This window comes from Phoenix dactylifera, chromosome 10, assembly GCF_051530095.1.
Source record: "Phoenix dactylifera cultivar Ajwa chromosome 10, Ajwa_hap1_PhDact_Kaust_v1.1, whole genome shotgun sequence".
NCBI classification, from domain to species: Eukaryota; Viridiplantae; Streptophyta; class Magnoliopsida; order Arecales; family Arecaceae; genus Phoenix; species Phoenix dactylifera.
Window position 1 is genome coordinate 18287087 of NC_143199.1, and position 27773 is coordinate 18314859.

Consider the following 27773-nt stretch of genomic DNA (forward strand, 5'->3'; position numbering starts at 1 on the left):
ATGGGCCACCGCTCGTAGCTCCATCGTGAACTGCTCCCCTTCCGTTTATTACTCTCCTCGTGACCTGACCGTAAGCCTTCCACCCTTCCCCTCTCACTTCTATCCTCCTCCGATTGCCGCCGTGCATCACCGTTTGCCGGCGCCTTCACCATCCCCTCTTCTCTCTTCTCTTGTCCCCCGATCGCCACCTGACATAGAACGAATCTCGCCGCCTACAGCACCGCCACTCCCGCCTCCGGCGTCGCGGTTGCCGTGGCTTGAAGCCTCGAAGGTCTCCATCAATTTCTCTCTCACTCTTTGGTCTTGAGCCATCCACAAGCTCCACGACCGCGAGCGCTACCGCCCGGCCCTCAGGTCTCATCCCAGACGAACCCCCCGGATCCTTTCCACTCTCTCGTTTTCCTTGTTTCCATCCTTATAGCTGATGAAATTCTAATTTTCCCCTTATTTTGTGTTACTGAGATCAAATTCACGTCTCTTCTTTGGTTCCATGAACAGATTTCAATACTAGGATTTCCGTAAATCTTGCTTTGTAGTTAAGTGAAGTTGAACCTTGGGATATATGTTCTATCGAATCCCTTTCTGTTTGTGTGCTAACAGTTTGTGGAAATGGATGGATTTTTGGGATGTTATTGTTTGGCTATTATTTGCAAATTTCAGGATGTTCTTGCTGTCATGTTATGAAGTAAATCTTTGCAACTTGATAGTGAGTGAAGAAAGTGATAAAATGTTCTCGTCTATATTAGTGCTGATAGCTGAGAAGACGGGTCATACTTGGAAAAAAAAAAGAAAAACTAGAAATAGTCATCCATAGGAGGAAGGGACTACTATAACCAAATCCTTGTTATTGATTCTGAAAGGTAAAATAGTTTTGGGTTTAATCCGGTGGTGATAATAGCTATGTATTTTAAGAGAATGATTTTGCATGGCAGAATTTTTATCATGATTGTTATGGGTACATGACTGTGAGTTTTTAAAAAATATAGGCTTTTATGTTATATTGGTCGTATTGCACCTCTATGAAGGTGGTGGTAGTGAAAGTTTTCTCTTGCACATATCGTCTCATGCTTCATGAAATTGGGAGACAGTTTTGGGTTGATGAACCAGAGAAGGCCATGGCAGATGAACAAAATGGTGTGTATGGATTTCTGTATAATAAGCCTTTCCTGTTGCCAAATGATTGACGTCCTAACTTGATCCTATCATCTTATTTGGGTGTAAAATAATCATGATCTCATTCTGCAATGCTTGGTCCTTCTTGCATGAAATCTGAATGGCTAGAGCCTTTGAGTTTGGATGAATTTTTTCTGAGGATTTGTTTGTTGTATTACTTTTAGGTGTTTTGTGGTGGTCAATGTTGCCTATCATGCTACAGAAGAAATTAAACAATAGAAGGTTCACATGGACGTTAATTCGTGTTCATATATGATTGATATTGGACTTCATGTGCTTCCAAATGGTTAATTTGATGTATTACGTTGTCTGCTAGAAGAATAAAATTTTGTTATTCATCTGGATAATTATTATAAATTTTTTTGGGTTAGATTTGAATGCAAGAATTCAGGTGGAACAAAGCTTGTTTTTAGGTTAGGCAGGACCTGAATTCAAAGTTGATAGATTGATCACTTGCATATTGAAATTTAGGATCTTATATTCTTTATCAATTCAAGCTGCATGACTGGAATCTTAGGATCGTTGTTTTAGGAGTGTCCCGTTGGTAAATTGATAGGTGGTTTGAGGATCCAGCTCTCTGCATTCCTGGAAGTGTCTCATAACCATAGGCCATCTACATCTTATCTTGAAGATGGTAGGTAGCAGGTGGTTTGAGGGTCCAGTTCTCTGCATTCCTGGAAGTGGCTCAAAACGATAGGTCATCTACATCCTATATTGATGATAGCAGGTAGCAAGAGGTCTGACATCTGTGAAATGCATAGCATAAGGAGAAACTTAGAATTCTTGATTATCTTAGGCAAAACTGCCATAAATATTTACCTTTTACAACATTTGAAATCTACTATCGACAAGTTATGTATGTCTTTATGCCATGTAAGATATATAATTTGGAAGATACATGGTTCAATGGCCGAGATTCATTTATCCTGTCACTGAAAGTTGTACTCATTAGATAATATAGTTGCATCTCGTCTGAAAGTAATAGTTGTCACAGCCCCCTAATTTCACTGCTGTCATACGCTGCTTGGTTTGAGGTCTGAATTTGTTGAGAAAGGCCTCACAACTCCTGCTGGCTTTTTAGTCTTTGGGTGTTCTGGTGCGCGTTCAGATGGAGGTCTTGGAGATAAGTGGAAGCAATTTACTATAATGAAGTTGTTGCTGGAATGATTGCTCCTTTTGATATCTTTGCTGAGAGAATGATGAGGGAATGCCAGCTTTTTTTGTGATGGAGTTTCAGGGTGGTGTTTGTAAACTATTGACTTTATCTTGTAAACCAAAGCAATGCTCTTTAAAGCTTTTATATAGTTCATTAAATAGATTGAAGAGGCTGATTTAATCTGTAGAAGAAGTCCTATTTGGGAGATCTTTTGCCTTTGTTTCTTTTGTATAAAAGTTCCAATGTAGATATTTGTTCTTCTTAACATATGAGAGGGGCTCTATGTCTTCCTTTGTTCCATACTTCCAACTAGGCCCCAAATTAGTGATATCCTTTTATGGAGTTTTTGAACCTCAATTATGGTAACCAACACAGTTTTGGACATTGAGGCACCCTAGAACCAGTGTACACATTCACAAAAACTTTTTGAATTTATCATAAAATTTACATTTAAATACTTGCTGACTTTAGTGAGGATAGATAACTGAATGTACAAAAATACACAAAAGCCTAAAATTTTGCATTTCCAACATATGCTTTTATCCTATTATCTAATAAAGTTTGAGTCAGGCTTATGAAACCTATGCCAAACAGAAAGAAACTTGTCTAGTGACCCTTGACCTACCAATGATGATAAATATCATGCTCGTCTAAATAGACAACACGATATGTAGAAACCAAGTAAAACAAACAATTAGCGAGACATCAAGAGACAAGAAGAATATACCAGAATAAACAAAAAACAAGGTGGCAAGGTAATAAAAAAGACATTTGAAAGAATATACATGAAATGTCCAAAGTTGAATACCAGAAACTTCGTTGGTTATATGACATTAATTATACATATTGGCTAGTAATAAGTAAAAATGGTCAATGGGAAGTAAATCTGGACTCTGAAAGACAACTCCAAGAAAAGAAATCACAGCTTCTTATGGAATTGAATAGAAATAATAATGTGAAGACAATCAAGTAAGTGCAGTGTGCACAATTACCATACGGTGGGAAAAAAATCAAAACAGGTGATCTAAACTTAGATTTAGTCTGCACAAAAAGCTAAAATTTTGAATTTCCAACACATTTATCTGAAAAAAGTCAAGTCAGACAAACTTTACATAAAGGCAATCAAGTAAAGTGGGTGCACACTTTACATATGTTGGTAGTTCAAAATTTTAGATTTTTGTGTAGCTTAAATCTGGTTGTAAATTTGGTTATCTGTCCTTACTAAAGTCAACAGGTATTTGAATGAAGTTTTGCGATAAATGTGTGTAAACTGAATTTTAGGGTACATAACATTCAAACTTTGTTGGTTACCATAATTGAGGTTCAAAAACTTCATAAAAGAATATCACTAGTTTGATGTGTAGTGCCATGTTTGAGTCAGAAAATAGCATTAAAACTCATTCTTTTTTCTTCAGTTGTGCACAAGTTTATAATCTATCTACATCCAACTAATGCTTTACAATTAGTGTAGTGGAGCATCATGATATATTCTAAAGTCGGTAAAATTGGATCATCAAAATACCTTGTGGAAACTTTATTTTATTTGATGCATATATATTACAAAATCATCATGTCTTTATACAAATAGCATTGTCGCTAATTATCAATTATTACATAAAATATTTACTAAAAATTATTGTTTAGAACATTTTTCTAATTTTTGAACTTCAGCACCATCAACATTTTTTTTTGAAATGATCTCTTTTTGTACCCCATGATAAAGTGATATCTTTTGTCATTTTTCATTGCATGTGATCTAAAAACTGCAAATGGATGACCATGTCAGGAAAAAGAATGAGTCCCTTTTACTCCCTTTACGGTAAGAGGGTTTGTAACAGCTAATGAAATGGAAAAGAAAAGAACAAGTGATGAGTTTGAACCAGGACCTGTTCATCCTTCACAACCAGTGGACAGGTTTGAATTTATAAAACAAGAGCAGAACTCTCCAGATGTTATAACTAAAAGCAGGCCTGCCAATGAACATGAAAGGTATGGTTAGACCATTTGGTTTGCCCCTCTTCAATACTGTTTGCAATTTCCCACTTAGAATTTATAGAAGTATGGGTTGTTTTTTGATGTACATTAGATATCAACCAATATACCACAAGCTTTATGTTATCCTGTTTTCCCTTCTTCTAATCGGAAGTGTGGCCTCACACATAAGCCTACTGAAGGAACAAATAACATGCCATTTTATGTTACTTTGCTTTCGATAAAAACTGTTTTAAACTCAGTCATGGTTGAGTTTGCACTCAACATGGGCTTTTAAGAGAAAGTCGTAAAAAATTCAAATTTCTAAGAGCATGCAGGGTATTCAAATATATTTGTACTCAGGTACTCTCCCTGTCATATTTATTTGCTGTCAAGTAATTTCTGATAGATTATATATTTCCCTGACCAAGGATTACTGTAAATACACATATTTATTTTACAGTTCAAATAGTTCAGTTCAAATTATTAGTGTGTTATTCAGTTTAGTAATTTTATTCGTTTAGGTTGAAATCATCTGAATCCCTAGTATACTTAAATTTGCTCAGTCGAAACTTTACAATGTTCCACAGAATCGGCTGTCAATTCAAGTTTAACTTTTCCATTTTATACTCTGACTTTATTCCATATGTGAAGCCATGTTTCTGTACATCCATACTCTCAGCTTCTATGATTTAGAGCATGTTAAACAACTTGATTGGTGAATGCTTCTTGCCTGCTTTCAGAATTTTCCATGGAAGAACTGAACTTAGGGAGAAACTTTTTGGCTATTGTTTTCTTTACCAATGTTGAGGCACAGTTGTTTTTTTATTTGTTATGATTTCATAATATTCTTTATAGTGTTCGAAAACTTATATCCGATGCGCAATGTGCATGGTTGTATCTTTCTAATTCATGGCCATTTGATGATGTTCTAATGCCATACTTCCAACATACGACTATCAATTTCTTTTAGGGAAGAAAGGAGGATTAGAAAGTGGAGGAAAATGATCGGTGTTGGTGGAAGCGATTGGAAGCATTATGTTAGAAGAAAACCTCATGTGGTTAAGAGGCGTATAAGAAAGGGAATTCCTGATTGTTTGAGAGGACTTGTCTGGCAATTGATATCTGGAAGTCGAGACCTTTTACTAATGAATCCAGGGGTTTATGAGGTAATACACTTCGCATATGCATACTACCTTTGTTTTCCTTGATATAATTTGCTTCTTGGAAATTATTCTATTTAATATGTCAAACTCTATAGATTATATGTTTTACATTGTTGTGGCTAGGAATTCGGATCTTCGTGTCATTTTGAGGTGAAGATAATGACTCAAACTTAAAACGAGTATTGTTTAACATATTTATGATAGTGTGATATCATATAGCTCCTTTTGGAATCAAAATCTTCTGTAACAAAACCAAGTGCAAAGACATTGGCCCTATGAATTTCTATGTGAACCTCTTCCAACATAGATAAGGACAATTCTATAATACAATAATAAGCTCTATTCATGTGAATTTGTTTTTAGATTGGCTTATATGATTTCTCAAAGCTTGGTGTCTGGCCAGACTCATCATACAACTCTAATTGGTTCTGTATGCCAAACTCATCGCCCTGCTTATCTTTTCTTTGGACAATGTTGATGTTGCATCTTATAAAAAGAACAGTCTTTTTATCTTTTCTTTTATCTTTTGGTCACTGTTCTTGCTCTCTGGGTGGGATGCTATGTGTTATAGATGATAGCTAGAAGCGTAGGAAAAACCTTCAGTGAAATTGGGCAGTTTTAGCTAAGTAACATAACTTATGAGATATTTGTAAATTGAGGAATGCAATATGCTTGTAGCCTATAGGAGTATTCTGATACCAACTTACAAATATGAAGCTGATGTACAAAACTGCATCAACTGTCAAAGAATTGCAACATGTTATGAAGATATGAAATGAATAAAAAAAATTAATGATTACTTCTAACAACCAATATTTGTTATATGCGAGAAGGTCTGCTGCCATCCTATTTTCTTCTTTCTATGAGGTGCTAGAATAAATAATAGTAAGATTTGACTTGGAGAAATCTTATAGTAGAAATTTGTCAGGTAATTTCGTGGGTTCTAAAGACTGAATGAGTGTCAATAAATTGTGAAAGACATTTTCGTGCAGAAGAGGAGGTCTGTCATTTTCAAGCATGAGGAATAGCAATTTTGAAATTTTAGTCTTGGTTTGATTTTATGTAAAGGCTCAGTCTTAAGATAATTGTGAAGTTGAAGCAACTACTACTAGTTCCAAGGAGGCTTTATAAGATACTGAGATGAGAGAAGGTAAGAATGTTAAAATAGAATCATGATGGAAAGATTTGGATACTTGGGGCATAAATATACTTAGAACTTGAAAAAAAGTATATGTAGTACTGGTTTCATGTGCCTATATATGAACAAAAGATTTCATCCAGGCTGGGATATCAGTGTCTCAGTATCAGGCACCGACCGATCTGATTTCATCCAGGCTGGGATATCAGTGTCTCATTATCAGGCACCGACTTATCTGATATATAAAAAATGTTGGCCCTTATAATCATGGTCAATATAAACTGATGTACTGATGTATGTGTAGATATTGACCAACATTGTTAACCTTTCTATTTTATCTTTTGAGGGCAGTGAAATCAGTGATAAGGATGAGCACATGCAAAGGGGTTTATTGCAATGTGGTTAAAGCTGATGGTGGTCAGGTGGAGGGTGATAGGCAGCAGCCCGGGAGGGGGCGGGGGGGGGGGGGGGGGGGGGGTGTTGGAGATGGGGCGAAGTGGTGGGCAGCAGAACCAACTATAGCAAATAGAGAGTTCATGGTGGCAGTAGGGCAGAGGATCAAAGGTGGCTAAATGGACAGCAGAGGGGGAGAGGGAGGAGGGGAGAGGGAGGAGGGACCAGTGGTGGTGATGGGAGCAGAGTAGTAGGGGGACGAGGGAAATAGAGGTTCGTCGTGAGGGCTATTTCTCGTAGGGAAATAGATAAGGGTTAGAGAAGAGATGAATATGGGCTATTATTTTAGATGATCCGATGCTTATTTCATGCCAAGAAATTAGGATGCGGGCTGTTTTGGAAGTCAATCTCGACTTTTATCTCAAATAAGATTAACCAGTTTCTTGGTTTATCTTGTTATCGGCCACCCATTGCGATGGATGGGATGTCAGTCCCTTAAAACTTGGATGAAATTGAGGCTAAAATTAGAATGTATAGCTAGATGTCCCTAGAGTTCTTTTATTAAATTATACTGCATATTTAAATGAAGAAATAAATTGACATTTTCATTTAAGAATAAGAGGGGTTAGATGAAATAGGAAATATGCTCAAAATTATTGTAACCACGACATACGATTCAGAGAGTAAAATTCTTATAGAATGATGGTAAAGTTGACACTGTTACTTTGAGAATGAAGGCATAACCAGAAACTCAAATGTAAATATAAAGGACAAAGAATGTAAAATTGAGTAATATGGTCTACATGTGCACAAGAAAAGACTAAAGGAGTCCCTGGTAGGGACAAATGCTCAAAGTTGACATGAAAGCTTCAACAAAGAGATTACTCAATTAATGATAACCTCAATGGAAGTTGTGAAAATGGTTTTTGAAAATTTGGATTGATGAGAGATGCAGTCCTTGAATGGATTGATGAGGCTTGTCATACTTATGTTATTGCTCATGATTTTTTTTGTTTGTTTGTTATCTTTCTTGTATCAAACTTTCTATGTTTTTCCATCTTTTCAGTTTGTTAATAATATGCTTATTGCTAATTATTTTGCTGCAGCAACTAGTGATATATGAGACATCAGCATCAGAGTTGGATATAATTCGTGACATATCTCGAACTTTTCCTTCGCATGTTTTCTTTCAACAGAGGCATGGACCGGGCCAAAGGTCCCTATACAATGTTCTGAAGGCATACTCTGTGTATGACAGGGATGTTGGATATGTTCAGGTTTGAATTGAAGTCATCAACCGACTTTTTAGCATTCGCCCAGCTAAAAGTTTTAAGATTACTGCTTCATAATGTTGAAAGTATTAGGATATCACTTGATTTAGCTAACTATAATGCAGGGGATGGGATTTTTAGCAGGTTTGTTGCTTCTCTATATGAGTGAAGAAGATGCATTTTGGCTTTTAGTTGCTTTGTTGAAGGGGGCTGTTCATGCACCCATGGAAGGCTTATATCTGGTATTCATTCTTTTCTAAATACTGATTTATCTTATGATGTGTTATGGACTTGTTTTTCTTTTATGCATATACTTCTATCTATTTCATACATACTTGTAGTAACTAGTGAAAGTGCACTTGCATTTACACATGGAACTAATACCCAGTAAAAAAGAGAATAATTTGATAAATTTGAAGAAGGTTGTGAAAACTTTTGTTTATTAGTTTCAAATATTTTTAGAATGGTATAGTTTTATTAGTTTTGATTCACACTGGATTAGATCATTTTTGGTGGATTTCGGATTGGAAGTTTTGACACTAAGCATGCAAGAGAAGTAATGGAAGGATGTTGTTATAAGTGCATTATCTTTTTGTTAAACCTATTATAATGTGTTTTTATTGAACCAATGATGTGATAAGTCATATGTTATCATTTTTTATATCCCCTGAATTCAAGCACAACAAGATTTTCTTTATTTAACTAAATAGTAATAGTTAGTTATATATTGGACCTTTCTCCATGACAGAGTTCTAAAGTGAAAAGGAGAAGATGCTAGTACTCTTTGGACATGTTTGGTGTTACTTAAAAAAAGTACTTTGCAACTTTAAAAGTAAAAAAATGCTTTGTAGAAGCAACATTTTTGGTAATAGTGTATGAAAAGTGCTTCTACAAGAAGGAAAGTTAAAAATGCTTTGAGGAGAAGCTAGAAAATCTAGCTTCTAGCTTCTCCTTTTACGAGAACAACTAAAAGTAGAAGCAACATCAGAGACACCCTTTACTATTATCTTCTTACACCTTAGAGTGGGATTGTATGTAACCAAAGAGGAAGTAAAGTATACCCACATGCAAAGTTATAAATAATCAAGGGTTTTTTGAAGGCCAAGATCTCAGTCATCTTAGTGGGTTGCTGAAGCTGAGATGAATGGAGATCTTGGTTTACTCTAGTTGATTTGGAAAATAGTCAGTTTTGAAAGGAACCAATATTTTTTGAGATTGTGGCCATTATTTTAGACTAGGATATCGAAACCTTGGCCGATATGGTAAATGCAAAATTGAGAACTATATTAAGGTAATGATTTTGAGATTTTTTTTCTTAAAATTCTATTAAAAAGATAAAAGGATGGTTTAGAGACATCAGCCAATATGCTTATATTGTGTCTGTGGATATTTCAGGTTTTCTTGGTTTATTGAGTCCATCTCTCCTGACTATCTTGGGGCCTTGCTAAAGATAATAAGAAAGGATCCCATCCATTGAGACAAAAACATTATAAGGGTGGAGAAGATATATTTTAATTATTACAAGTGCATTTTGGGAAGGGGCGTTTCAAAAACATTAGTGTTTTTTTTTCTTCAAACAGGACATTGGCATAGTTGTATAGATTTTAACATAAACAAGCAAGGAATAATTTTTTACCGTTTGTTGCATGATGTGCAAACAGGTAAGCACCTTTTCGGTTCATGTAGTTTAGGGTTCCAAACATGTTTAACCGTTGTGTGATCTTTTTCATAAATTTTTAATATTGACAATATTGTTGATATAAATTGTGTAAATTGTACAATAAATAACTAGACGTATTGAATCAATTCTGGAAAGAGACTTAGAAAAGGGAAGTGAATCTAAATTGCAGTTTGTAGATAACATAGCGAAAATGTCTAATCTGCTACAACCATTGCTTGATTAAGTTGGCTATTTACATGATTATTTATAGATCTGTTATTTATTTACTTATTTCTGGATATGATAGTGGTTGCATGATCATAATAGACAAGTGATTCTGAGCTGCAAAGCATTTCACAAACTATACGATAGACATGATCAAATTCAAGACCAGAATAGGAGAGCAAAATAATCTATTATGTTAGTTTATCATCAATGTAATTGAGATATCTTTTAGGACCTGTTTAGATACTTGTTGAGGTTATCCGAGGAATATTCTTTATTTGATCGGTGCATGGAAGATCTCATCGGTGAAGAAAATAGAATTTTTCTAATTAAAAAAAAGGCCATTACCCAGTTATGGTCTTGGCAATCTAAGGTCCTAGGGGGGGCATATTGGGGACATGCTTAACTTTTGACCTTTTTTTTGCAAAAAAAGACTCAAACCCATGTCATTTACTTATCAACCTAACCCCTTTACCACTGTACCAAACAATGGTTCCTAATTAAGGAAACTTTAAGTCACATAATTTCCATGAGAGCGGGGATATTGTAAATCATGTTGTAGCTAGAATATATTATGCTAAAATTATGGAATTGTCTGCTCTGAAGGTTTTTAAGTCGAATCACCTAGTTATCCCTCCCTTTTGAACTCTATGTCACTCCACCTGCACCTCCAATGGTGCTTACCTGAGATCATGACCTCATGATCTTAACCAATGTTATGGTTTGACTCCTTTCTTATTGGATCTATTTCCGCAAGTTTACCGAATAGATGTCAAATAATTTTACACTAATTGCTATGCCTAATTAATTATTTGAAAATTAATGAAATTACGTCGTTATTATAAAAATCACCAAAGTAATCCAGAAAATACTTCTACATTATCTATATGTAATACAAATGTTAATAATTTTTTAGACTTTGTTAAATATTTCTAATTAATTTTTATATAATAAATTAATATTTAATTAGAAAATATCAAGAAATTTATTTTAATTCAGAATAACGTAGAACCCTACTAGGAATGCTAGATATATGTTTATATATTATTGTCAAAAAAATATTTTTCTACTTCAAAAAATACTTCTTAGTTATCTATATATAATACTATTTTTTCATATTTTTTTGTATTTTTAAATAGTTTTTAGTAATTTTTGATTTAAACTATAATTTTTAAATATAAAATATTTTCATAAAATTAATTTAGTTCGGATCAGTGTAGCATCCTATCAGGGATGTTACATATATTTTTCTCATCCTATGGATATGCACAAAAGGCTACTTAATTTTCAAAATTATTCAAATTTGGCCTATACCTCTACGTGTGTGATCATTCCCAAACTTAAAATAAATTCATGCCAAATGTTAATAGAGAGTAGCATGCATATCCCTAAACATGCTACCAATTTTACTGTAATTTTTTGATTGTTACTTTATTTTTTAAATTTTAATCCAAAAATTTATTTTAAATTAAAAAAATTATAAAGTTAATGAAAATCATAATTTTGGCAGCATTGTATAGATCATACATAAATCTACAACAGATCTTAAAATTATACCAAAATGAAATATTTTGGATGAACTCTTATTTTCTCATTTTCTTGCCTATTTTCGACTTCAAAATAGGAAAGAAAACAAGAAAGAAGTGGAGGGAGGGGGCCATTACCTGTTTTTTCTTGGATCTAGCTTAGTTCTTGCAAAATCTGGCCTCTACCGCATTTTTTCACAATTTTTCTTAAAAAAAGGTGAGAGAGGGGCTGAGAAAGCACGGATAGACTTTTCAGCCTCCCACCTTTTTTATTCACACGGGAGGGTTGTGTTTGGGCAAACTAGGCTGAACCAAAGTGTATCACCAGGTTTGCCTCGGTATTGCTCCAACTTGCCTGGTTCACAGCAGTTTACAACCAGCTTGGCGATAATTTTGAACCGAAGAGGGAGAATTGTCTCAGTTCCCTTTCGGTACGGTTCGGTATGTCTCAAACCGGATAGTTCAAAGAAGTACGGTGAACCATGTTTCCGCCACTTGTCTTCTCAACTTGTGCCATCTGAGAGGTTTATTCAAGGAACATCTTAATTGGGAATCTAGACAAGCCTTTAGAGCTCCAGCAGATAAGAAGATGCTATTCCTTTCATGGGGAAGGTGTGAAAAATCATTTGCATGATGTATCTTATATTTAATCATTTTCTTACTTGCTCAAGCAATTGTTGAAATGAGGTTTTTCCTATAGTCAAGCGCCCTTCACTTGTGTAATCTATCTGAAATTTATTTGATTTTCTTGGTCTTCAATTCTCATGCAAAACCCAAATTGATGTTGGAAGCTATCAGGGAATGAGAATCTTAAGGCTGAATGTATACATGTGATGAAAGAATTGAATTAAGAGCTTTATGAATCATCGAGGGGTTAATACTTAGTGGATTATGAACAAGAAATTAACAGAAGGATCATTGAGGAGCATAACTAGCAGTACTACAACACCTAAAATGCCAAGGCTTGAAAGATCAACTTTAAAGCATAAAGTCACATCATAGAAGAAAGAAAAGAATCTCTTAACAATATTTAACTTTTCTTAAGCTGGAGAATTTTGAAGGCTCTCATATTTTAGAGGAGGGAAGGGGAAGTGTTGATTGCCTCATTTTCTGGCTGGGGAGGGTGCAAGATGTTGTAGTACTAGCTATTGGCGAATAACTATTTGTGGTGACTCTATGAACTAGCATAGATGGTACAACTAGATGTATTGATTCTAGAGCTGCTTAATGAAATTTTCTCTCGCCCTAGAAGAAAATATTTAAATTAAATTGTAAATCTAAATTTGGGTTATTTCTTGTATATGCTTTGATAGAGCTCTATGTAGTTTTAGCAATAACAAAGGGAATCAACAATTTCTTTCTACTAGGACTGGTAAGGGCTCCTATTATGACTCAAAGAGAGGTGACTACCCATTTCTAGGGGAAAAGCCTTCACACAATAAAGAAATGTATAGAAAAGTAAATAATTTACAAAACTCAGATCTCATTGAAGCATGTGTCTAAGACACTTGAAGGCATCCAAAACTAATCCTAGTAGACTTAATAGTTCTCTACCTCATCCAATATCCAAAATAGGGTCTTGGAATTCAAAATGTGCTTAAAATATGACTTCAAAGCCGTCCCTGAAAAGTAGCCTCAAAAATCAACTTAAAATTCATTAAATCATTGTCTAATATTGCTGGAACTACTACTAATATCACTCAAACTGGAATGTGTGAAGTTCAAATTGTCCACCAATGCTTCTGCATCAAGTCTTTGTGGCTAGATTTTATCTTGATGTTATGGGTTCATAATCAGAGAGAGGAATCAGTTAAGAATTGCTATTCTTTTCCTGCTTCTTTAATCTTTCTGATAGATTCATTTTGTTATTCTTTTCCTTCAAGGAGTTATAACTTGATTTATTATGGTACAATTGTGTAAAAAGGGTTCTTTTGGCATATGCAGAAGTATATATAACTGTTCATAAACTGTTAGTGACTGAATTGTTTACTATTTGTATCTACTATTTGTGCTTATGGAGCAGGCAGGTTTGCCGCTTGTCCAACAATACTTATTTCAGTTTGAGCAATTAGTGAAAGAACATTTGCCAAAATTGGGTCAACATTTTTCTGAAGAAATGATTAATCCAAGCATGTATGCAAGTCAATGGTTCATTACTGTTTTCTCGTACTCATTCCCTTTCTCTTTGGCGCTTCGCATCTGGGATGTATTTCTCTATGAGGTTAGCAATCAAAATTTCTCTTATTTTTAACATTATCTAATGAAACTAATCTAATGGTTTATAATCATCTCGGGCCCTGCTTATTTGATGCATCAATTAAAGGGTTTAGGTAACCATTCCTGATGATTGCAACCTACCCATGTTCAAGGATTATGAGGCGTGCATGTCAGTTCCCATGCCTCCATGTGTGTGGGCCTATTCCCCATTTTGAACAGAAACAGTTCAATACAAAGAGGGCATCAGATCTAAATCTTGAATTCCTAATCCTCATCCATGGTTGGGTTGCAGTAGCTAGGGATGGCAAGCTGAATTGCTTTTGTTCCTTTTATAAATATCTTAGTTGTAACCTTCATTATTCATTAAGAATTATGTTATTACTACAAACTACAATAGTAGGTAGTATTATCATCTGATCAATGATGAATATTGAAATGAGTCATGTGTAATGAAAATAATGAACAATCTAAAGATAATAGATTGGAAAAAGGTTATAGATCATGGGTTTTTTAATGCTATCTCACACCTGGCTATCTTTGGTTGGATATGTGCAATGTCAGTCTGAATGTAAATTTGTAGAACTTGATATAGTCATGGATGGTCATGATTATACATACCAAATCAGATAGTCAGAATGTCTATCCATAGAAATTTATTTATGCTTTCATTTTTTTTTTTGCATAGTCAAAAAGGGAGAATCGTTCTCATCTATTTGATAATCTGCAAACCAACCTTATCATTCTTTTAGTGTGCCTTGTTGCAAAGCACACAGTCACCTTGCACAACTAGTGTAGCTTTATCCAGCATTGCAGTCATTTTAATTAGTGCTCATATGCTTCTACTTCCATTTCCATCTTCTTTTTCTTGAATAGAACTTAAGCAGTGAGTCCTAAGGAGAAGAGGGTGGAAGCCTGACTAGTCGTATAAACGCATGAAAGCATGTATACTTTGTGCATATACTAATAATTTGCATGAACAGATGTATGGGAAAGTTTGTTTTACGAAGAAAAATATATTTAATAGATCACATTTGATGGTTCGGAGCATCGATTGGGGATCCCCATTGCTCAATATAGAACTGACCGGATTTGAGTGGAGATCAACTCAAGTGTATATATAGTTGTCATTGAACATATATGCACACATACATATATACATGTTTATAAATTCAAGGATTGAGATTGATCCTAGACAAAAATTATTAGTGCTTTTATATATACTATATATGTATCTGAATATGCATGCATATACACATAGAAACACCCACACACACACACACATGCATGTATACACACACACATATATACATGCATATAAATTCAAGGACTGAGATTGATGCTAGACAAAAATTATTACTGCTTTTATATATACTGTATATATATATATATATATATATATATATATATATATATATCTGTATCTGCATGCATACACACATACAAACACCACACACACACACATAGATATATACACACATGTACATATACATACATAGATTCGAACATACACACACCACACTTTATGTTGACTTCTTGAAAAAATAGATGATGATCTAAAATCAGTGATAGACTATCCAAATTCAAAATCCAAACCATTGATTATGAATCTACACCAAAATGCCTAGAAACAAAAAAAAATTATATATATACTAGGTAACCTGTACTTGTCGGCTACAGGTTTGGTATGGTACTAGTTAGGTTTCATGCCGACATGATACAATGTCAGGATGGTATCAATTTTTTTTAAGATTTAATAAAAAGTAATCAATTTTTTTATTTTGTGAATGATTTTAATTCTACTTTGATATTTTTTGTTGTTTTTATCATCAGGTACACCTTAAATGATACTTCTTGATATTTTAGAGTGATTCTTTTGCGTTAAAGTAGGATTGCTCCGAAATAATACAAACTTGGGGAGGCAAAAATCTGGCAAATTTGTTATTAGGTTTGCTACCCCCAGCTATACTTTTGCGTGAGTGGAGTAAAGATTCCGATCCAAAAGTATCCATAGATCTTCGAGTAGGTAGTTAACTGTCGACAAAAAAATCATGGTAGTATAAAACCTAAACAACGGCGGCTTTAGAAATTAGAGCAGTTGCCTGCTTTTCTTTTATGCCCCTTCCTATCTGGTTATATTAGGATGATAGATGTCCTCCAGACTGAGTCGACCAGTAGTATGGTGGACTTATCTAAGCAAATCTCGATCATATCTCTAGGGTGATGTCTCGGACATGAAGTCATGTGATGATCGACTCTCGCTAACCCTTATGGCTGTGGCTATCAACTGGAAGCATGCATTGAATATTGCGATCTGCCCATTGCTCTGCATCCACCCTAGCTTCGCTGGCTATGAAACTGGTTGGTCGTGAAGACAATTCTGGCTCATCGAGCTCTGGCTCCTGCTATTGGCTCCCAAGCCATTTGATTATGGGATCATCCTTATCCTGAACAAAAATATTGTGGATTGGATCCTTGTACTTCAGCTCCACTTCCTTCTAAATGTACTTGAGCCTTAATCTCAGATTGTAGTAGACATATATGTATCATTGTGCTGCCTCTATGTCAGACCGTTCCACTGCTTGCTGTGCATGAGGGCGAAAGTGAACCAATTACACTCACAGCTACTCGATGGGATCTTCTGAAAGAGGATCTAGATGGTTAACCGCTTAAGATGTCTCGTCGAGAGATCAAAATGAATCCACCATTTAACTGCAAAAGTATTGAAGAAAATTACATATAAGATAGTATCATATTAATAACTCTAAAACATCAAGTAATAGTTATCATTGATTTTTAATATGCCTAGATTCATATTTTTACGACGCCATTGCCTAGCCTCCAAAGCTATCAGTGCCCTTCCTAAATATTTTCGTCCATAAAAAAGACATATCATAATATGTTAATTATTGAAGATGTGGGTTAAGTTAACTTACGCATGCCACTTAAGCTAACTTACCTCTTGTAGACACACGGTCATGACTTCTAGATCAGGCTCCATTTTGTAGATCATATTATGTAGGGCGGCTAGAAGTCTTTCATCCATATCGATACTAAGTACAGTGTATTAGAACTTTGAGTTTTGGTAGTAAACTGTCAATAAGGTTTGTAATTGTTTTAGTAAAATTTTACAAGTGCAGGAGCAGTCAAATTTTCAATATTTTTACTTATCTACTAGATGCAACTTTCTACCTATCTAGTAGTTCTACATGTACTCGATAATATTGATGTACTCTTGAGTATGCTCCGACTTTTCCTTCCTAATCTGATTCTTTGCCTTCTTCATCATACAATATAGAATGCCCATCTAGAGATACCTCTTGTTGTCCACGGCTCGAAACATTTCATATAATGGCTTAATAGTCTTCACCATTTTCTTAGCCCATTGCCAAAAAGTCTGCCTCATCACCAAACTCTTCATATAGCTTTCCTTAGTGCCGATCCTCGTAAATATGCTCTCCTGCCACTTGGCACTGACAAACATCTGATGCAAGCCTGCTTTTCTTTCAAAAATGCTATCAAGTGCAATGTAGTTAGTAGCCAGCGTCACAACTGGTCTAAACATCTTCCTCCTTGTGTATCTCCTCATTAGTGATAAGATCCATATGTGGTTAGAAATAAATCTAGTAATGGATTGGGCTATCTCCACTGTCTGCTGCATCCTACGAATCTTTTCAATTTCCATCAATATGAGGTTGATACAATGTGCAGCACATGAGATCTAAAAAATATGTGGCCGCCGCTCCATCAAGATAGCTCCTACGATCTTATATTATGGTCCATTATCAGTGACGACTTGCACAATATTCACCTCTCCTACTTGATCAATCACATCCTCCATCAATCTAAGGATGTATATAGCGTTGTGCACTTGATCAAGAGCATCAATTGACTTCTAAAAAAAATTCTCGATGTCATAATATGTCAAGAAGGTGATGATGCTCCGTTTGGTAGGACTGGTCCAAACATCATCACACATCACTGTCAGTCCATATGTAGGCCACTTGCTCTAGTATGCGGCATTCTACTATAACTCTTCCGTGTGTTGTCAAGAAGCTCACCATAGATGTCCTTCGGTCCTAGAGGATCTACATCCAGGCTAGCAGCTTGTATGAAGGACATGGTCGATCTATCATACGTGTTGCCTACCGCATTTGCTAATATGTGGCTAAAGTAGAACTAGGATCCAATATTCTTTTTATTGCCCTTCTTCAACATGATGTCGATCCTCTGCTGTTTCAAATCTATGCTAGGAAAGGTATATAGATATAGATCATTGATTGTGGCTCTTGGTGAAATCTCTTTGAAGGTCTTTTTCCTACTGCCAAAATTTTCAGCGTAAATGCAATACGACCATTATTTCTACTGATGACCTTTCTAGTCAAGGAGGTTCTCCTGAACTCTGGATTTGTCCCGCCAATCTCAGAATCAGAGCCCGACTCATAGTGTGAAGGCCTATGCATGGTTCATCTTGCTGTCACTTATTATCCAAGCTTGCCTGAATGACAACCTGGATCTGTGCCTTATTATTTGGAACGGAAGTCTCCTCTTACTCTCTGGAGTGATAAAAAGGTGGTTTTACCACTCGACGGTCTGCCTCTGCCTTCTTTTAGGCAACCTTCTTCTTCGATGTTATAAAATCAGCAAAGTGTTTCTTCATCAGCTACTGAATCTACTGTGGATATTTTTGGCGTATAGATACGTTGGGATAACCATCAGACAGGTGCTGCTTCAAACTGGTTACTCCTTCTTCCTTGAACTCTGTATTGCACCTCTAGTGGTGTCGATTCGAGAGCATGTACTAGTGATTCCAACCCATATCACGTTCGGGGTCCTTCGATGGATCTATTCCTACAGGTTTATCGAGTACATATCAGTTTATTAATTATTTAAAAATAATAAAATTTTATTATGATGAAAAAATATATTTTCTATTTCAAAAAGTACTTATGAATTATCTAATACATAGTACTAATTTTTTATATTTTTGTACTATTTATATATTTTAATAATTTTTAAATTAAAACATAAATTTAAAAATTAGAAACTCAGAAAAATATGTTTTCTACTTTAGAAAATATTTTAGAATTATCTAATACGAAGTACTAATTTTTTATTTTTTGTATTGCTTATATATTTTTAATAATTTTTAAATATAAAAATTTTAGAAAATTAAATTTAGATCAGATCCATGTAGAACCCTACTATAAATGCTATATATATTTTTCTCAGCCCGTAGGCATGCATTAAAAGCTACTTATTTCTCAATTTTATTCAATTTTGTGCCTAAGTCACTATGCGTATTATCACATCTAAACTTGAATAAATGGATACTAAATTTAGATCAATGGTAGCTTGCATGCTCCTAAACAGCGTTCTTATTTTATAGCTATTTTTTAGATTTTATTTTATTTTTTAATTTTCTATTCCAAAATTTATTTTTAATTTAAAAAATTATAGATTTAACAGAAATTAAAAATTTTAGTCTCATTGTGTAAAGTATCCATAGATCTACAACATATTATGAAATCATGCAAAATCAAAAATTTGGGCATGACCTTTCCTTAGTTTCCATTTTTTTGGCATTTTTCAACGTTAAAAAGAAAAAAAAGAAGAAATGAGGTGGACAAGAGCTACTTTACCTTGTTTTGGGTTGGATTTAGCCTTTAGTCATTGAAATCAACTGTTTTTTAGCGAAAGGGGGTCGAAGGTTGAAAAAAAAATTAGAAAAGGCCCAAGAAAGCTCTTTATTATTGGAAGGGAAGGGAGCTTGAATCGGTTCGTATCGATACAAACCGAGCAGTTCTTTGGATTTTCCAAACAATAGGGCAGAACTATTCTAGTTCTGCCCCGGTTCGGTTTGGTACACCCCAAACCGGGCTGTTCGGCATGCCATGTCTAATATATATATATATATATATATGTATGTATGTATGTATGTATATTAGCTGGACGACACACTATGGTAACTTGTGGAAGATGGAGTTAATGATTCAAATAAAAAATTGACATGAAATTGGATATGAGCGGATGTTGTTGGTTGAAAACGTCTCCTATTCACAATGGAACAGCATGGTCTTGCTTGATGCATCATTTTCTTTTCAATAATGGACTATTCAAATTCAAAATCCAAAAACCTTCGAAAATAATCTTCGCCACAAAATGGATGGTTTTAATAGCGTGATACTATGTTTTACTATAATCTAATCATCAGTAAGTTAGTATAATTCTACCCATATTTTAAGATGTGCAGATCATGATTCACAAAGTTGATATTCAATTTATGTGTTCTTTCATGATGTATTTTATCATGCTGTTATAATTGATACTGTTCATTTTTGTACCAACTTGATGTATAGTTTAGAGACCACTAAAATATATAAATTTTAGTTTCTAATTATTTTTGTGTAGTGTAGATCATGTTCATCAGTTTTGAGCTTGAATTTGGATGGTCTCTCGTTGATTTAAAATCATTAATCCCCTTTTCAAGGAGTTAATTTAAAGTGTGTAGTCTAGGGGGAAGAGTTACTAACCTGCAAGGTTACCCTTGACATCATCATCACTAGGGTCAAAGAGATCATAATGTCAAGCATGAAACTACCTTTATGCAGGGGCAGACCTAGGATTTTTTATGTAGGGGGCAAATTCTTACTTACTATATTATAACTGAACCTTAATCATAGTCATGTTTTATTTAATTAAACATAAGATATGAACAATTTTAAAAATTTAATTATATATATTTTGTAGTTGTATTAATTTCAAAATTGGGAGATAGAAAAGCTTCACAATGTGTGAATTACAACATAACCAAATTTTTTCTTTTTGCATATCAAATTTGTCATGTTTATTTTGGTTTTAAAGAATATATTTCTCATACTCTTTGCTTTCTCTGATTTCTTTCTTCTCTACCCTGCTAACAACAAGAAGCTAAAAGTGGTTGAAAATATTGTGGATAAAGATCGCGGCAAAGCCTCAAGTTTTGGCAAATAGTAAATTGGAGAGCCATTCATTGCTTATAATTACTTATAATAATATACTATGGCACAAGAGAGTGGTGTGGACATGTAAGACTTGTGGTACCAGGACATTCATCATGCTACTAGACTTTGGGCCTTGTGCCTCCTACTTAGACCCTTTCATGTGCCAAGAGATAATGAGAATGGTATATAGCCCAAATGTCTTTAATGTCATGCTTGTAAAATAGGGAAAAAGCAACAAGGAGATGAATGGATTGAGGTCTAAGTAACATGTTGCATCTATTCCAACTTGAAATGAGGAAATTTGAATTTATGAGATTTTATCTTTAAAATATTTTGTTATTGAACCAAGACAGGTCTGTGTCATCTAAAATATGATTGAACTCGCACTTCTAATTATCTGTGGAGACTAGAGAGTACAGCAGGTTAGAGGAAAGAAAGACACAAAAGAAAGATTTGGAGTATAAACCAGAAAGCTAGGTAGCCATGGTGCCGTCTGTTTGCAACTCAAACATCACTGAATGAATCCTAAAAAAATCTCTTACCAACCAAACTCTAATTTTACATCATATATAACATTTAGCTAACTAAACCATTGGAAAACTCAGGATTCAACTCTTTAGATCTCGCATGCCATAACTTAGATACCTCATCAACAATATGGAGCATGGTCTGCCGTACCGGTCCAGCCTGGGACCGGCACCGGATCAGCGTGAAATCCGGTACCGGTAATTTATTGTTGAAGAACCGGTACGGGACTGGTATGGGACCGGTTCGGACCGGTACGCCACCGGTTCGGATCGGTACGCCATCGGTTCGGACGGGTACGGACCGGTACGCCACCGGTACGGACCGGTACGCCACCGGTACGGACCGGTACGGGACCGGTTTCGTACTGGTCCGGGACGCCACCGGTACGCCGACCGGTACCGATGCAGCGGACCTTGGTATGGAGGGTGCTACTCTTGCTACAAAGCAAAGGGGCATCTTGCTTGCCAAATCAAAGGACATAGAGCATGGACCGCAGGTCAAGGGGTGACGATAATGGGGCTGTTAGGAGACAAAGCAACAAACCAAGTGGGGGTCTTGTGCATTTCTTTAAATTCCGCATTGCTTTGCCATTGGCTTTATGGAAGAGAAGTAGAGACTGTGAAAGAGAAGCAAATATAACTACAGAAAACAACCGCCCTATATAGACACACAATTGGTTCTTTATTGTTAGATAAATATTTAATATAGAGGAATGAAGAAGATTGAACCCACTTTTCCTTATGAGTAAAATAGGCTCATATCAGACTCCATTAAATAAAATAATATATTCTTATTTACTCGACAAACTCAAGAATCTTTAGCATCACTTGAAATGTTTCCTCTGACTCCTAACTCATGACTTGCCTTTTGAGTAGGTACTGTATTTTAGATAAAATATCCATGCTATGAATTCGTCCCTTTTAAGTGGAAATTCTAAGTAGGAATTACTTGATTTAAGAAACTTTAAGATGATATCTTAGGAAGCATGGATACTTCAAATTACATGCCATGTCCATATTAGATATGTATCAATACCGATACTTGTCGAAAACTTATATGATACGTATTTGATACTTAAGTATCTTATTTTTCAAAATTAAAAGAGTGCTCTAGATACTTTCCAAATGCCCTCAAGATGCTTTTGGGATACCTCCAAGAATGAGGGGGAGGGTTTTTCTTTCTTTCATTCTTTCTCCTCGTTTTATGAATTCTAACACTTTTTATTGGTGAATGGTTGCTTTAAGTGTTTGTGATATTGATATTAAATTTTAGAATATGCATTTTGTTCTATGGATTTTAATGATGAGTTGATGGAAGTTGATTTTAATGTATGAAATAAGGGCTATATTATTTTGATAGTTAATAGTGAATGGTTGATTTAGGAGTTTGTGATATTGATATTAAAGTTTATAATATGGATTGTGGTCTATGTATTTGAATGATGACTAGATGAGGAGTTGGTGGAAGTTGATTTTAATGTATGAATGATGGAGTACATTTTTTTAATAGTCTAGTATGTTTTATGAATGCTTCACACACATATAATACTTATATATTTGCTGCTGTATCCTAACCATATCGTATCCTACTTTTTAAAGTTTTGTCGTATCAGCCTATCTGTATCATTTCGTTTTCATATCCTGTATCCATGTCCATACTTCCTAGATGATTGCTTGACTCATGATGTTCTCGTCCCATTTCCTCTTAGATTATTTTCTTCTTCTTTTTATATACTTTAAAGCTTTCAATTTTTCCCTTCCATTTTGAAATATGATTTTGCGACATCATTTGGAACGAAAATTTGTGTTATGAGCCACACTTGTCAAAATAATATAGACTAGGCGTTTATCACAGCTTTACGAATTAACCTCCTTCATATTGCTTTGCAAATTGAGGCAGTGAACTGAAATTTTTAGTGATATGATGACAATTTTGAGGGTCAGCTAATTTTATTAGCTCTTTGGATTACTTTTTTGATTGAGATTAGAGCTGATGATTTTCTTTCTTTTAGCTTTGTAACATTTGAGGGCTTGTTCTGGTTATTTTCTCAATAGAGCACATCCCTTTCTAACATGTGGAGGATTTTGCACACTATGATTGGTCAGTTTTCATACATATGGACTTATTTTGCTTGCCTTCGGTTTTGGCATTGCTCTTTGCTTGTTCATACTTGTTTTTGCATCCATAATTGCCTCACTATTTTATTTTATCAAAAAGTACCACTCTATGTCTTGTTGTCACCTGTTATGTTATAGACAGATAATTAGACCATTAAAATTTAAAGCGCAGTTGATTCTTCTTGCTACATTCTTAACTTAAATTCATTGCTTAGAACAGGGGGTCAAAGTTGTTTTTAAAGTTGGGTTGGCTTTGTTGAGGTTCTGCCATGATGACTTGGTGAGACATTTGGTGCATTTCTGTTTGATTAAAATTTTATGCATAACTTTTTAAGTAATTAAAAATTGATTTGGGCCATCAGATAAAACTTCCTTTCGAGAAACTTATACATGCTTTGCGTAACTTCCCCGAAGATGCAATGAAGCCAGATACACTCTTACCACTTGCCTTCTCAATCAAGGTAATGATTGCCACTTACACCTTTTTATAAATGAATGTTTTTCTTTTTCTGTTGTGTTTTTTGTTTTTGCATCTTGCTTTCTACAGTCTTTTTATGCCAATTTGACCTCTCTTGGACTCATTCTACTTCTTCCTTTCTTTTTCACTCTTTTTCCATCCAAAGACATTGCTAACTTTCTTGAAATGGAGTTGGTAGACTGAAAAATATTGTGAACTTCCTATTTGTTTTGTTGTGGAATGCTTAGACGTGTCCAGAGGGACTATGTTCAGTTAGCTATGGTGATTTTTCCTTTTATTCAGATGTTGGTTGCAACAGTCTTCAGATCTTGGTAAACTTTGCTTGCTTCATAATGTCATACTATAGTCACAACACCTCCAACCAGCTTTATCCCATTGGTGAGTTTTTTTGATCAAGAGAAAAGTAGAGCCATCATGAAGAAGTCTGATATCATATTTTTTTTTTGTAGCAATTATCAATTACTCAAGTTTTACTTTTTTTAAAAAAAATTTGTGGTATTTTTCCTTTGGAAAGAGGCCCTTCTATTGGTAGAGAATGAGGTCTGAAACCAGGTACATACAACCCCAACAGAGCCATCCATAAAACAGAAAAAGGGGGTGAAAATTTAAGGCCTCCTATAAAATCAATATTAGAACCAGATTCCATTGAAGCAAATCATTGACTGGTTGGTTTCCTTCTTTAAAAATGTCAGAAAGTTGAAGAAAAATACCGGAGTCTCTTCTCATCCAAATGTCCCTTAGTGGAGAATTGTGGTGGTGGCCTTAAACTGAGTTTCCTTTTAGTGTAGTTGATCACCAACAAGGAATCACCAACCCAGATATTCTTGATTCCATAGATATAGGTAGTGACTAGATGACCTTCCCATGCAACTCAAAGCTCAGCTTCTGATATCATGACCTGGTGATAATCTTCTACTGCCCACATGAATCAGTCTCCTTTCCTCTTCCCTAAGGATGAAGCTTGATAATCTTCTACTGCCCACATGAATATCTCTTTTCCTTTCTCCTAAGGATAAAACTTGCTTCAGCAGCATGAGTTTTACCATAAATGGGCAGAGGCAGCCGAGAAACTGCAATGGAATGTGAAGGCCTGTAAGGGCTGAGGCTGCCCCAGGGCCTTGAATGCATGTGTAAATCATCTTTAATAGTTGCCTGTCCATACTCTGAAACAAACCAGAGAGCATGTTAGGAGGGGGTGGTTATGATGTTTTGAAAGAGCTATTCCTTACAAGCAGTCAAAAGGAGGCATAAGTAGCAGATACCAGCAATTACAATAGATGGGGTGGAGGAGGCTAGGTAATTGATGTGGGCCCCTCTAAATTATTGATGGAGATTGCAAGCTTCAGCATTTGAATCAACTCGGCAAAAGTAGATCTGTTCTTGATGAAAAACATGGTGCTGTACCAGAATGGACCTACAGGGCATATACTTCCAACAGACTTTCCACCAGAAATGCTTCACCCTTGGAGTCATGGCAACCTTTCAAATCCAACTGTTACAATGGGGAGTAGATGCATACTGATGCTGAAAAAGAATTTGATAAACTTGAGACTAATTTTGTACTTCCATCCTTTGCCCTAACAAAGCCCTTAATCCTACCAGATGACCCTATGCTGACTTTCTTGAATTTCTTGGAAGGATTTTTCGCATGTTTTGGTTTCAGGTTTTATGATTCAGTGTTTTGTGTCCTCTCTCTCTCTCGTGCCCCCCCCCCCCCCTCTTCTTCTTTTCGTTGTTGGGAGAAATGGCGTCCTCTCGTTCAAAATGTTACTAGCCTATTCCTCGCCTTGCTTCTTTGTGATTTGACATTTGCATGTTCCAATGGTTGGAAGTGCTCAAAATTTTTGACTTTTTATACTAAAACTTCTTTAATTCATCAATCATTGTGGCTAAATGTGATTCCTGGGTTCGTTTTTTATTCAATTTAAACTGAGCAATCATTAATACTGTTATTTCAATTTCATATGTATTGGTTGTATGCATTTATTACCTTCAGTGATATACGTTACCATGAATATCTAATATGTAGTCATTTTTACTCTTAAGATCAATTCCACTATTAGAATAAAGAAGATTATTCACCAATAATGTTTAAGGGACAGAAGAGTATAATTTCTAAAAATCTTATTATCAACTATTTTTATGACTTAGACTTGCGTTGCTTGAAGCCTAGCCAATTATACATTGACTTTTACTGTTTGTCATATATGGTTGCATTACTTGATTCCTCATCTAATTTGTTGAATAATTCCTTGCACTGTTTCCCTTATATGATAATTTTGGAAATTGATAGTTTACAATGTTGGATCACAACAAATGTTTTCACTGAGTTGAACCGATCTGTTTATAACGGAGTAATTGAATAATTCAATTTTCCATCCTAAAGTGTAGTAAACTGAGTTACACCTTATAGGTTTAATTCCTATATACAATTTTGACCAGGGAGTAGTAATCAGCAAAGCAATTGTGAATCCTTCATATCCACCTTGACATGTAAATTTTGTAAGATTGATGCCCCTAATGTTGTAAATTAGTGGCTTTGTATGGGCTTCTATCACCTTTCTGGTTGTATGGATTTGTAGGTTTCAAAACGCCTGGAAGAGCTTAAACAAGAATATGAGAGAAGAAATGCGGGATCATTACAGCAAACAGGGTCCACCAATAGGCAGCTGCTGGCTATTAGGAATAAAGAGTTTTCTATCAGGACTGAAACGAGCAAATGTGTACTGAAAGATGATCCATCTCGCTGAACCCTCACAGCGAAATGGGGACAATAATATGAAAGTAACATTGTAAAGTGTATGCCAATTCTTTTTTTTCATTCTTTCGTTGTATCAGTTATTATGTCAAACTCTGGCTTTGTCTGTTAAGTAATAAGACCAAGTTCTTTCAGTCTATGTTATCCTTTTCAAATCATTTGGTTGCAGTATTTTAGGATAAGAAGTAAATACTAATTGCCTTTCAATAGGCTGCTCCATGGGGAAAGGAGAATAGATCCATTTTCAGATCGTCAGATGGTAAAAGTGGTAAAAACTTAGAGCATAGTTGTTGGTGCTTAGGTTTTGAAGTATGGTTAGATGAGGCATCAGATACTTTTATCATGATCCATAGAGGAGTACAGATTCTTTCCATCAAATTTACTAATAAAATATTCTTCTTTTTTACAATATTATCTAAAAAGTCGTGTCTTCAATGATATTTTTGATAAATGTTAAAACAATGTATTCTACGATTTATCTTTTTATCTGTTAAATATTTTAATCTTATAGATTCCATTACTAATCTCAAGTTAAAAGGTTCAGCAGTACTCTCTCCAGCCTACCAAAACTACCAAATTTAAAAGGTTTGACAGATTTCCCCTTTCAATATTATCAAATTCACATATCTGGCTCATTCTTTTGTTTATTAGCTCACTAGAATGTCCATTGAATATGCTTGGATTGCAAGTCATAGGGCCTGTTTGGGGATGGTGTAGCTTTGGGCCAAAGAACAATTTTTGGTAAAAGCTGCATTATGAAAAAACTGTTTTCGAGCAAAATAGTTTTTTTGTTATAAAAGCATTTGATTGTGAAGATTCAAAAGTTGTTTTGAAGCTATAGAAGTAGTTTGCTTTGTGTTGAGTTGACAAATTCAAAAGTTGCTTTTGAATGACAATGATAAAAAAGGATAAATATCTAAAATAATTTTAAAATTGTTTAGATATAAGACAAATGAGAATAATGATGCAAATACATATTTTTTGTATATAGCTAATGTGAATAAAATAAATAAAGT

The 27773-nt window shown here is 34.9% G+C and overlaps 1 protein-coding gene across 4 annotated transcripts; it reads left to right on the forward strand.

Annotated features, from left to right (window-relative positions):
- Positions 1 to 26891, forward strand: LOC103698115 (uncharacterized). 4 transcript variants are annotated; one of them, XM_088705447.2, is made up of 10 exons: positions 1 to 354; positions 4116 to 4318; positions 5274 to 5469; positions 8104 to 8274; positions 8394 to 8510; positions 13703 to 13900; positions 23742 to 23801; positions 23884 to 23982; positions 26442 to 26501; positions 26582 to 26716. In XM_088705447.2, the coding sequence occupies exons 2-9, from the start codon at positions 4176 to 4178 to the stop codon at positions 26487 to 26489; spliced, it is 1032 nt and encodes a 343-aa protein (XP_088561573.1). In that variant the 5' UTR covers positions 1 to 354; positions 4116 to 4175; the 3' UTR covers positions 26490 to 26501; positions 26582 to 26716. The 4 variants fall into 4 exon arrangements, with proteins under 4 accessions (XP_088561573.1, XP_088561574.1, XP_088561572.1 ...); XM_088705446.2 differs by lacking the exon at positions 26442 to 26501 and having other exon boundaries at positions 2 to 354; positions 26582 to 26891; XM_088705449.2 differs by lacking the exons at positions 13703 to 13900; positions 26442 to 26501 and having other exon boundaries at positions 2 to 354; positions 26582 to 26891.
- The last annotated feature ends 882 nt before the right edge of the window (positions 26892 to 27773 follow it).